Source organism: Maylandia zebra, linkage group LG2 (genome assembly GCF_041146795.1).
Source record: "Maylandia zebra isolate NMK-2024a linkage group LG2, Mzebra_GT3a, whole genome shotgun sequence".
In the NCBI taxonomy this organism is placed as follows: domain Eukaryota; kingdom Metazoa; phylum Chordata; class Actinopteri; order Cichliformes; family Cichlidae; genus Maylandia; species Maylandia zebra.
In genome coordinates this window covers 38595235-38607776 of record NC_135168.1, presented here as the reverse complement: position 1 = coordinate 38607776, position 12542 = coordinate 38595235, and the positions used below count along the sequence as shown (strand labels likewise).

The 12542-nt window shown below is 42.2% G+C and overlaps 1 protein-coding gene across 1 annotated transcript; it reads left to right on the top strand.

The window, feature by feature from the left end:
* Positions 1-222: 222 nt before the first annotated feature.
* reep2 (receptor accessory protein 2) lies at positions 223-12193 on the top strand. Its single transcript, XM_023154502.3, has 8 exons — positions 223-488; positions 2409-2481; positions 5606-5682; positions 5945-6065; positions 6169-6282; positions 7332-7512; positions 8764-8930; positions 10259-12193. Exons 1-8 carry the CDS (start codon positions 457-459, stop codon positions 10328-10330), a joined length of 837 nt encoding a protein of 278 aa, XP_023010270.2. The 5' UTR covers positions 223-456; the 3' UTR covers positions 10331-12193.
* The last annotated feature ends 349 nt before the right edge of the window (positions 12194-12542 follow it).

Sequence of the window (12542 nt, the reverse complement as noted above, 5' to 3'; positions counted from 1 at the left end):
TATGACTGTGCTCGGCTTTGGTCCTTGTCAGTGAGCAGACTGTGATTGCACAGCAAAATTATGAAAGAAAAGGATGAAATCAGTTCTTTAGTAGTTTAATAACCTAATGTAGATGACTAAGGTTGTATTGTGCGCCACTGTTGGTTAACTAGGAGGAGCACCATGGGCCACATTTTGAAGCTAAAACTACAGATTTATCAGAGTGAGTCTGGCCCTTTAAGAGCCAGTCGTGTTCATCAGCGGTGGTGTTGGTGGTGATAGAGAGCAGAGCAGTCTAGAGCTACACACTGCAGAGCACATCTCCAGCTGCTGTTAGCCTACCTGACGGCACAGCAGCCTTCTGGCTCTCATCACAGCTCGTCCTGGAGGGGAATGGGGGCCACCTAGCCCGCTTACTAGCCGACTAGATTTCCTAGAAGCTGGGGGGAAAGCCTCGAAGGCTGGCGGTCCAGCAAGATGGTATCCTGGATTATCTCGAGGATAGTTGTGTGAGTATGGGCAGGGTTGAATCTGTTTTTTTTTTATTCTTAAACACCATAACGGCTCCTTTCATCAGCTGTGTGATGCTGAACGCCGACTAGCTAGGCTGTCCGTTTCTTGTCCTTTTTATACATACACTTCACGTGTAGGGGAAAAATAAATACATTAGATATCCTGGCATTCAGACAGGGGCGTTTAAAGCTCCTGTGTTCAATAACCACAGCCGTTTCTTTAATCAGCACAATGATGCAGCACAATCTGCATCCAGCGCTTGCTAGCCGCTCGTAGCTAACGCGGGCTGGCTAGTCAGTAACTGTAACCACCTGACAGATAATGTGTTGGCAGGGAAAGTGCAGCCTGTTTAACATGCCAGCCTCGCTGCACACAAGTAAACAGACTCCGAGCTGCCAGCCACTGCTTTTTACTTTTAAATAGCCCTCTGTGAATGTAACTAGGCGCCGTACCAACACGAGTTGGTAAAATGTGGTGCAAGGCTAAAGAAGCCCAACAGCCCAGCCAGGGATGTGTGTCCATCCATTCATATGCCACTAGCAGTGGGGCTTAATAAGACGGACAAGCGGTATCAGCAGATCACTTCTAGGCCTCCACCTGAACACGCCACATCCACACTGTGTGGATGACTCAACTAAAGCCAGCTGTCGTTATCTTGATCCATTATGCAGACACTTCACAGTGCTGCACCGGTGCTGTCCCATCTCTAGTGAAATGTCCAGATACTGTGTGCTCATCAACTGCTAACCTTAAAGTCGAACATCATGATGCCTTTGGAAGGCCCAGGTGTAGAAATGATGCTTCATCCCTATAAATGTTCTGCTTTTCCTTGATTACATAAGCAAACTGTTACTGTTATTGGCTTCCAGCTGCCTGCATCTTCCACTTCACTACACCTCAGGTAGTCATGTGTCTACTGAAGGCAAACAATGTGACTTGAATATGCATCATAATGCCCGCTGATTATCCAGCACACAAGATTAGTCATTTCTTGTCTTTGTGCTTTAAATGTGCATCTGGCCCAGTTTTTAAAGGGTGGTCAGCCTGTTTCTTTTCTCCTGTTTTTACAGCTAGTTTATTAGTCTAACCTAAAGAAGTGAACACTAAAATATTTCCTAGACTGAACAAGAGGACAGAGTGACTGTAAGGTCAGTAGTGGGCTTTCAATGAGGACACAAAGAGGCACAGGGCGTCTGCTCTGGGAGCCCGCTGGCTTGGAGGCCTGCTACGAGTCATGTCGGCTCACTGTACGGAGCAGCACACATCACTGAGCAGCGTAGTCGAACACTGGGACAGAAGACCTACTTAAGGAAGGGGGGGAAAAATAATGCTAGGCTACCTATGTAATTGGCATTCAACCTTTATTTACATTAAGGGTTTAAATCCAGCTATTGGTTTGCACTGTAGGCAAACTTGCATGGCCCTTCTGATCTGAGCTCTCCCTGCTGTCGCCTCACTCAGCGTTCAGTATCCTGTCAAATCAGCACATATCAGCACAGTGGCAGAGGATGCGATCAAATGCACATCAAAAACAAGGCTGTGTTTGCACAATGTCCCAGTGTGCACGTGTTCTAACACATGGTGACCCACCCCTGGTGGAAACTGTGTGTTTTTTCCATTTTAGCTCACTGCAGTCTTCCTGACTCCATTACATTGTTTCTACTCATTATCAGGCCACTTTGTTTTGACAAGTCACTGCCCAGCACTTCTTTCGTGGCATCACCATGCGGATTAAAACCACATAGACACTCGCTCTGCTCAAGTACACGTCGTCCTTTTGTGTTTCATAGAAGCTCAGAGCAGATGTGGCTGCTGTGTGGGAGTGCGTTTGTGAGGTGTCAGAGTCAACACCCAGAGGCCATGTTCTCTAGCTGAAGCCCCTTCCTCTGACCCAGTCTTGTCTGCTTTTTTTGCAGCCTTGCCTTTGGGACGCTCTACCCGGCGTACTCCTCGTATAAGGCCGTCAAAACGAAGAATGTGAAGGAATATGTGAGTATAACCCCTGGTTACTAAACTTCAGCAAACCATTTTTGAGCTCTGTCTGCTCTGTTTGACCTTTAGGGTGTTTTGCCCTGAGCGCCTGCCAGCTATTTCTCCTCTAATGTGTTGAGAATCAACATGAGGCAGAGAAATGCTCTGTTTCATCAGAGCAAGCTTATTAATTTCTGTTGTCATGTTTTCTGCAATGCCCGTTCCGTTTCTTTGGCCGTTATCATTTGAAGACTAACAAAAATAGGAATCATGCTTGTGATCGGGGTGTTTCAGACAAGGCTAGAGGCATGGGATTGCAGTTTAACTAGGACACACCAGCCTTCATAAAAGAAGGGCGTTTATGCACCATAAAGACGGAACAAATCCTGCACTTTGGATTCTTCCTGATTCTTTTTCCGTTCTGCGTAGATCTTTATGAAGTTCTGATTTATAAACCTGAAGCATTTATTGTGACAGGACCTTAAAATGTGGGACTTAGTTCAGGGTATTTTAACGCTACCCTTGCTAACATTATATGAATTTACATGCAGCTCCTGATAATTGCAGGGTCATGTTGTGCACTGTATTGTGAGAGCCTATCGGGATGAATTGGACTGAGCACTAGACAAGTAGCTGGTTGTTAAAGACAATAAAAGGTTGTCTGTAAAGGTTAAAGCAAATCCTATAATTCATGTTAGGATGATTAGATGATGTCCCAAAGAGCTTCTTTGGCTATCTGCAATGTTTGGCTTCCTCATTTTTCAAGTGCTTTCAAGTTGAGATCTGGTGACTGTGGATGAAAGTCCGTGACAGTCGACACTCTTCAGTCTTCTTTTTGGTCTAGTCGTAGTTCTTGCAAAGAGATGTGGTTGGGTGATTTATTCAGCTGCTGTAGGAGTCTTTCTAAAAAAAGGGCACCAACTGAAGGGTTTAGCATGTTAAGCACAGAGTGCACTTGGGTAAAGTTGATGCAGGGGAGGCAAAACCACCCCACAAACATGTTTCAGTGTCGGTTTGATCTACATCTACAAATCTTATCTTTTGTAATCTATGAGCTAGGGCAACAGTGACCGAAAAGAAAGGGGGGGTGCAAATGCACAGGAGTTAACTGGAGAAACAAGAGGAAGACTAGATCACAGCCTAACAAAGATGCAGAGAGGAAATCCGGATTAGGAAAATACTCAAATCTCCAAGCAGTCTCTCTCATGGATGCTGAAGGGTCTCTTCAAGGGTTGGATGGAAATACATTAGCAAGCTTTGCTCTGACCTCACGTCTCTCCGATGGAAACAGGAACACAATCTTCGGCAGTTTCATACCCCTATCAGATGGATGCATTATGATCGTGTTCATCACTTGCTGGAAAATACAAATCAAAACAAAACAGGTGCTGCAGCTTCAGAGTGTGGTTGGAAAATCTGCGCCAGTGCAGAGTTAGTGCTGGAGAGCTTTACACTTTCACAGCACTCGACATAGTGGACTCTCCATGCAAACACAAGAGGAGTGAGCGGTGTGTGTGAGTAGAGGTGTTATTGGGGTTGTTGGAATTTGTCCTAAATTCACACTAGGAAGAGGGGAAATAAGGCGCAGGGGAACTCAGTCGAGACAGAGAATGAAATGCAGAAAGCCCTGAAAACATTCAGAATGAAGTGGGGGCGGTGGGGAGACTAAGATTACAACAATAAACCAGGAAGAAACACTGGAGCATGAAACTGTTTTTACTTTTCAAAATGACTCAAAATTTCAAATCCTCAAACATTCAACAAAATTTTTTTTCATTTTTTCTTTATCATTTTAGACCCCAGAATGTATTTTGTTTTAATAGTTAAACATTATTCATTATTTATTTATTTATTTATTTATTTCACAATTGCAAATGATTCAGACCTGTGAAAATTGTCATATTTTTAAACGGATGTCTGTGCTGGATCCAGCACTGAATAACAGACTGTATTGCATTGCTCAAAAATAATTCAGGGGCACAAGTTTAACTCATAAACATGATGTGCCCTCCTGGAGGAGCTTTGAACATGAATGTACCTTTTCATGCTATAATTGGTTACAATGAGTGTAGCAAAAAGCAAAGCTGGACACTGATCAGTCAGGAGAGGATGCTAGACTGTTGTCTGTATCCAGGTGGTCTTGTTGTTGCCTCTCCTGTGGGCCCGTTGAAAGCACCTGCACCTGACTCACAATGGTTTAAGCTTCCTAAATGGACAGATTGATATCCCTGAAGTTTAACTGACTTTTTTAAAAGAAACATATATGATGAGATTCCACATGAATGATTTGCTTTGGTTTAAAGTGAAATAAAGGTTCCCTGTAAAGGGCTCAGTCAGTCTATTGGATGTTTGGACTAAAATCCAAAGGATGAAGATTGTATGAAACCGGCCAACCCTTTAATACGATAATGTTTCATCGTTCGGAAAGTGCCTGGGTTTTTGATCACTGTGGATATTTTTAAACACAGCTGATTGGGGCTCTTCCTGATTACTTCATCACTGCATGAGAGAGAGCTGGGGAGATGGCAGCACTCTGGCCCTCAGCCTAGATTTGCACTGGAGAACAGTCTCCTCCTGGCTGGTTACTATGGCAACCCACCCTCTCAGTCGCTGCTCAGGCAGACGGCCACAGAAGGAGCGAATATGGGGCGGGGAAGTGTGAGAGGGGGAGAGAAGGGAGACGCCATTTTTAGAGCTGCTCTCATCCCCGTTCTTCTCTTGTTTGGCTCATTTCTAACGAGCCAAATGATCCACCGTTTGTTGCATTCTCGCGGCTGCGTCCCCGTGGCTTGTTAATGTCTTTAAATGCACCATTACCACTCAGAGCTGTTCTTATGTTGAATGTATCAGTGTATTTGATAACTGATGATTTATCTGATATTAGCAACGAAGTTAATTTGCCTGTAAATGACCAGTTTAGAAGATGACTCGCATCTCTCTTTGTCTCAGATGTGCCCATGCATAGTGATGTGATGCGAATGGACTGAAGCATGTGTCCGATTTCTGTGTAGGGATGTCTGTGTGCGTAACCTCTGTTTAGTGCCACGTGTCTCAGCACATGCGAACTGGATGCTGTGGGTTTTCGTGTACTATTTTTAATCATGTTCTCTCCCTCCGCGTGTGTGTGTGTGTGTGTGTCCAGGTGAAGTGGATGATGTACTGGATAGTGTTTGCATTGTTCAGCACAGCAGAAACAGTCACAGACCTGCTCCTATCATGGTGAGTCGGGAGCTGCTTGTGATTGTAACCCTCTTTCTTCACGCGCTTATAATAAATGAACCACTTGTAAAATTAAAAAAAATCAATAGATGCTTTAATGTTCTGCTGCTGATTTTTAATACAATAATCTCTTGAAGGATCTTTTTTGTTTTTTTCCTACTTTAGCATCCTAATCTATACACCACTCATGCATACCTTTTGCTCAGTGTGTTGTTTCCTTTACGTCTCTGCCGATTGATTAACTCTGTGTTTAATTATCCAGGTTTCCATTTTACTTTGAGCTAAAGATTGCGTTTGTGATCTGGCTGCTGTCTCCGTACACCAAGGGCTCCAGTGTCCTCTACCGCAAGTTTGTCCACCCCACCCTGTCAAATAAAGAGAAGGTAAAAAGAAAAAGCCCATCAAAATCTGATGTGAAGTCCACACTGAAATGATATGACAGTGTCGTCTCTAACTCCTCCCTGTGTACTGTCCTTTGTGCTGCAGGAGATAGATGAGTACATCGCACAGGCCAAAGACAGAAGTTATGAGACCATGATGAAGTTTGGAAAACGGGGTCTCAACCTGGCTGCTAACGCTGCCGTCACTGCAGCCACCAAGGTGACTGTGTTTAAATGTCCCCACATAGATGCCTCTGCTTTTCTGTTTGCATGTGAAATACGAACTTCGGCCAAATGGTAAATAATGTTGTTATTAACTCACTTGTACAGCTAGAAAAGAGGACTGAGATGACTGTCAGTAGTTGAGCTTCCTCTAACAATTAGTCTCATAATTAAGTGGGCTCCGAATTTATTTTCTAAATGAGTTTTTTGTTCTATTCACGGAAGAACATTAACAAACGTCCACCAAGCCAGCTCACTCTGTGGGCAGTATTTACTTTAATGGGACCTCTTATTGTAATGTACATAATAAAGTGACAGGTCCCTATATATCATCTCTACATCCCCAGATGCGTATGCTTTCAGATAAGTGTTTTAAATAGCTCTACATATCATTATTAGCACTTTGACCTTCAGATCAATGTATAGATCTTGAAGGAGAGGTCAGAGTCTGTTTCTGACTTTCGTCAGATTAGCTGTGCAACTGTAATAGTGAAGCGTGCTATTAGATACTGAACAGTTGTTCTTGTAAGCTGCGAAACAGGAAGTTGGCGCTACTAAATCATTCTGTACTAAAGGCTTATAGCTGCTGCCGACACTTGTTCTATATTTATAGTAAAGCTTGTTGTTTGTTCCTTAATACAAAATTCCATATTAGTTAAACATGCACTCTCTAACATTTGTCATTTGTCCCAAACACAGGATCACAGATCGCATTTATCAATGTCCTCAAGTATTCACACACATTTGTTTGTAAAGGCAAATATTGTCCGTGCAGCTGCTTTTTATTAAAGCTCCACTTGGATTATTTTCATATTGATTACCCTGTTGATGATTCTGTTTAGTAAGTTAAATAATTGTAGCCAAAATTGGTCATCTCACTTTCCCAGAATCCAAAGTGGGGTCTTCCAAATATTAATCAGCTTCACCACATAATCATTGGCAGATTTTTAAAAAATGAACTTTTGAAAACTGTTTTCTTCTGAGCTCTAAGTAATGGTGGTTTTGCATATCTAATATGCCTGTTTTTGTTCCTGCTGTGACGCCCAGGGGCAGGGCGTGTTGTCAGACAAGCTGCGGAGTTTCAGCATGCAGGACCTCACTCTCATCAACGCTGACGACGAGCTGGCTCTGCACACTCCCGATGCCCGCATGAGACGGGACCCCATGGATGAGATGAGCTCGGGCGCGAGCACCCTGCCCCGGGCCAAGAGCACCTCTGCACGGCAGAGTAAGGCCGCACAACACGCATCTCCCACACGACATCAGCAGCAGCTTCACGTAGAGAAACACGGAGTTGTACACAAGTGCATGAATACACACAAGCTGTGTTTGCAGCTTGCTGACTGACCCAGAGCGTGACGACGAAGACTTCCTTTATTTAACTTCAGAGCAGGACTGGGACTACTTCGGCCAAGTGGAGTCATGTGATTTAAAGCACTGCAGGGTGGGAAGAAAGGGTGGGGAAAGAAGGGTGGCTGAGGGAGGCAGTGCAAAGAGGATCGAGCCGGGGTGAAAACATGTGATTCCAGTGGGAGGGGAGGCTTGGAAGGAGGTCTCTTTGTGTCTCGCTGCACTGCCGGCTGGCTAACTGTGTGGGTACAAGCTGTGAGCTGAATACAGAGAGACACTGAAACAATGAAGTCACGGGGCCGAGTGGTGCATTTTAATATGTACAATGCTTTTTTTTTTTTTTTTTTTTTTTTTTTTTTTTTTTTTTTTTTTTTTTTTTGTTCATTTACACATGACTTCTAAAACCAGACTGAAAACAGCTGAAACAAAACACTGAAGTCAGAGTTCAACTGAAATCTGCAGTGGCGTTAGTAAATGAGTAGACCCTAACTTTTATGAACTAGCAAGTTCAAAATTATTTATTTTGGAATACTTTTCTTTTCTTTTTTATTCTAAATGATCTGCAGATCATCACTAAAGTAACGAGTTGTAGCTTTGCAGCTCCTAAAGTTGCTGTTTGGGATTTTTCTAATTTTATTTAATAAAACACTTTTTCTATTCTAGATGTCACACAAACAGTTTAGTTTCCTTCCTAATTTAACATTTGCAAAGAAAACTTTGTAATCTAATGGACCAGTTCTTCTGATTTTATGTCTCCCAAAAGCAAAGGATAAAAATGATTTCACAAGCTAATTTGAGTCTCTGGAAAATGGGTAAATGAAAACAAAAAAACAAACACATAAAAAGATGGAAGTGACTCCTTTTTTTTCTCTTTATTTTAAAACTGGTGGCTGTATGTTATTAAAAAAATAGATAAATGGAAGTCTCCACTAGGTGGCGTCAAAGGCTCTGTCTGTGATGATGCACTGGTTCAAGGCTACACCAAATAAATCTGTAAATTAAGCAGTTCTGTGGCAGCAGTAAAATGCAGAGGTGTGATGTTTGGTGTCTCTCAGATCATGTGGTGATGTCACTCTGAACACTCAGCTTCTCTCACTGACTGTCCATCAATCTCTGTCCTGTCCTGCAGCTCGCTCTGTGGCAGCCGCGTCCCTTATTGATGACACATCGTCCCAACACAGCTCTGACCTGTCAGACACAAGGACCGAACACTCTGATGAGGATGTGGGAGATAAAGGGCACAAACGCAGTACCAGTGTCAAGGCAACCAAGAAGCCTGCTGCTGCTAAGACAGAGGTACGGCATACACGCTTTGTAGATTTGTCAATCACAGGGCAATTTTCTTAAATTGTATATTACAACAGTCACTAGCCACTTTAAGTACAACTTCAAATGCTCATTACCCAGCAACTGCATTTAGCCATGTAGACATGGTCAAGATGACCTGCTGAAGTTCAAACTGAGCATCAGAATGAGGGAAAATGTTGTTTAAGTGACTTTGAAAGTGATTTGTTTGTTTTGTGGTGCCAGATGGGTTGGTCAGAGTATTTCGGAAACTAAGGTTTTCCCACACATTCATCTCTAAGGTTTACAGAGACTGGTCTGAAAAAGAGAAAATATCCAGGGGCTCTACAGTCACCCGATCTCAGTCCTATAGAGCAGCGGTACCCAACCCCCGGGCCACGGACCGGTACTGGTCCGTGAGTTATTTGGTACTGGGCCGTGAGAGTGAGACTCGGGTGTGAAATGTTTGGTTTTCAGGGTTTTTATCGTTATTTTGTTATCGTTTTTTTTTTCGTTAACTCTGTTTTCCTGGGTCTTTTCACGTGTGTTATGAATAAATCTTTTTTTTCGGTACCGGTACTAGTTTTATGTTGTTGTATTTATGCGTGACACCTTAAAGGCCGGTCCGTGAAAATATTGTTGGGCACAAACCGGTCCGTGGCGCAAAAAAGGTTGGGGACCGCTGCTATAGAGCATCTTTGGGATGTGGGAGAATGGGTGTGGACAGAAATCTTCCAGCACCTTGTTGAATCTGTGCCTTGAAGAATTCTGAAGGCAGACGAGGCCCCAGCCCTGTACTAGCAAGGTGTACCTAATAATCTGACCAATAAGTGTAGCATTGTCAGTATTTCCTAATATTTTTTTCTTCCTCAACAATTAACCTACTTTAATTTGGTAATAGTAATATATGTATTTCGTTACTAATAACACAGTTCATTTCCAATAAAACGGTGATAAATGATTTCATGTTGCACACATTACCTCTTGACCTACATTTAGTTCTGACCCACAGATTACATGTATGCTTTCACAAGCAATTAAGTGGCCTGTGAGTTCATATAATCATACCTGTAATTACACAGGCAAGTGATACTACCTGCACCAACTGTATATACATCAGATGTTCCTGTGGTGTTTTGCAGCATCAACAGTTCACTCAGAAATCACACGCTGCTCTTTATGGAGACTTTGTTTTCACTGTTTACACAGATTAAACATGCTTTGAGCAGAAGTTACAATGCAACTAATACTTGTACTCTTGTTAGTGAAACCACTCATTTTACCAGTCTTTGATTGATCAGCTTTAGTAATCTCTCTTTATTTTCTTCTTCTGCGGCCAGACTCAAACCAAGACAGTGAAGAAGCCAGTGAAGAAGAAGACGACAACTAATAACGCAGAGACGCCACCATGAGTCCTGCAGCCCACACATGCACTGGCCTCCGCTCGCTCCACCCACAGCCTGCAGTCCCTTCCTCCTGTTTGGTGTCCACACAAGTGCACATATACACTTTACATACATACATTCATTTTAAATACAGTTCTGTTAAAGTTACAGGCCCTTTTTTATGTCTCGTTCTCTTTAAGGAGAATTTAGCTGAGATTTAACTGAGACTTTTTTTTTCTTTTTAATTTCACACAGGCCACAGTCTTCAGCTAATCTTGACCTGACCGTGTGATAGAAATCGTCCAAAGTTTGTCTTTTGAAGCACTAAAAACTGGAACTCTGGGCTCTCAGTATTTTGCCATCATTTTAAACTAAGGAGAAAAAGGCAAAATCTCCTTTGAGGCCGACATTAATTAATGAGTGGATGAGTGTGTCCATCCTTACTGCTGTTAAGCTCAGCACACCTGTCACTCAGGACCAGCCTGTCTTCACTCTTTTACAGCAGTGTATCCTGTCTTTGTTTAATGTTGAACTAATTCTTTTTTCTTTTTTGCGTCCAAAGTTTCATTGTTAGCTTGTCCTCAGCCTGTTTCCTCTGAGTGAGTCTGGCTCTGCCACGTTCAGGTCTCACTCTTTCACGTCAAACACAGTGCTGATGATGAATTATTTGTTCAGTGCTGGTTTTGTGATCCTCGGTCTGGACGCTACTCTGAGGTCATATGTAACTATGATCTGTGATGTTAGTAATTAATATGATCAGCTGTGCTCAGCTGGATCTGTGAAGGCAATGCTGCCAATGAGTGATGACTTTCATGCTGGTGTTTTTGAGCTAACTTATCTAGTTTCACTACAGAAGTGATGTTTGTATATCACTTCCTTTCAACATTACACAGTGACTCAGCGCCTCTGCGTTTTCTTTTACTCCTTCTATCCAGCTGTGTGGTGACACTTGACCTGATTATTAGCATTTCTACACACTGGAAGCTTGGATGGACTACAGAAATATGTGAATAGTGACACAAATAAAACTACTGCGAGTGATTATTTTAGTCTCAGATATGGAGGGAGAGTGAGAGCAGGCTGTGGGTGTTTCTAAAGTTACTGGACTTCTGATTGTCAGCCACTGCGTTAAGTATACTGAGTACACGAGAGCATGAGGAGGTCAGTGCTCATTACTGCTGTCAGCAGTGTGACTCTTGAACCAGTAGGGGGAGCCAAAGCCCACCTCAACTGTTAGCTGAAGTTGCTGAACCACATGTAAACACCAACATGTAAATAGTAACCTTGACTGTATATACAGTATGAGCTTGCTTGCCTTATTCATTCTTTGGGCTTAAATCAGTTTTTAATCATTTCTGTGTATTTTTCATTCTTAGTCTTGACAAATCACACGTTCTGACTGAGACCAGAGGAACCTCAGACTTCAGTAAAGACTTCTGGTAGTAGAAGTGATTATTGAATTTTAAATTAACATGTTTACTTTTCTCCTTGAGACATTTAACTCCATCTCAGTGTAGGGAATCAGCTTGTAAATTTACATTTTATCTTTGGCATTTTAGGGCCAAAAGTTGGAAACAAGACTTTTTTTTTTTTTTCTCTCTTCTCCTTAATTTAATGTTTACACTGAATAAAAACACATCACATACTGAAAAGACATTTTGTGTTATGAAGAGAACGTTCTTCATTTTTATCTTGTGTCATTTTGAGATATTTATTGCTGATTATTTTGAGTTTAAAATCAGTATTGTATACAGGGACGTTCATTTGTATCTTCTTTGTGCCAGTTCTCAAAGCTTCACATCAAAGAGGATAATTTCATGTGCCGGCACAGTGGTACCTAACAAGGTCATGTAATGGTCAATAAAATACTAATAAAGAACATTAAATTTTTGTGTTTCTGTGGATTGTCCAGCTAAATGATAATGGTATACACAGCACTATGTGGCATTAGCTCAGTTGTTTCTATTGGTGGCCTCTCACACCTCACTGAAGAAAGACACTAATTTTAACTTCCTAAAACCCGAACTTTTCCATGGCATGCATTTTTAACAGTGTTGGGGAGTAACGGAATACATGTACCGCCGTTACGTATTTAAAATACAAAATATGAGTAACTGTATTCCGTTACTATTACCGTTTAAAAAGGTGGTATTCAGAATACAGTTACTTTGTTGAAATAAATGGATTACACTGGGGTACTTTCCTGTTTCATATTGTCGCGGGTCAGGACTGTTTGGGT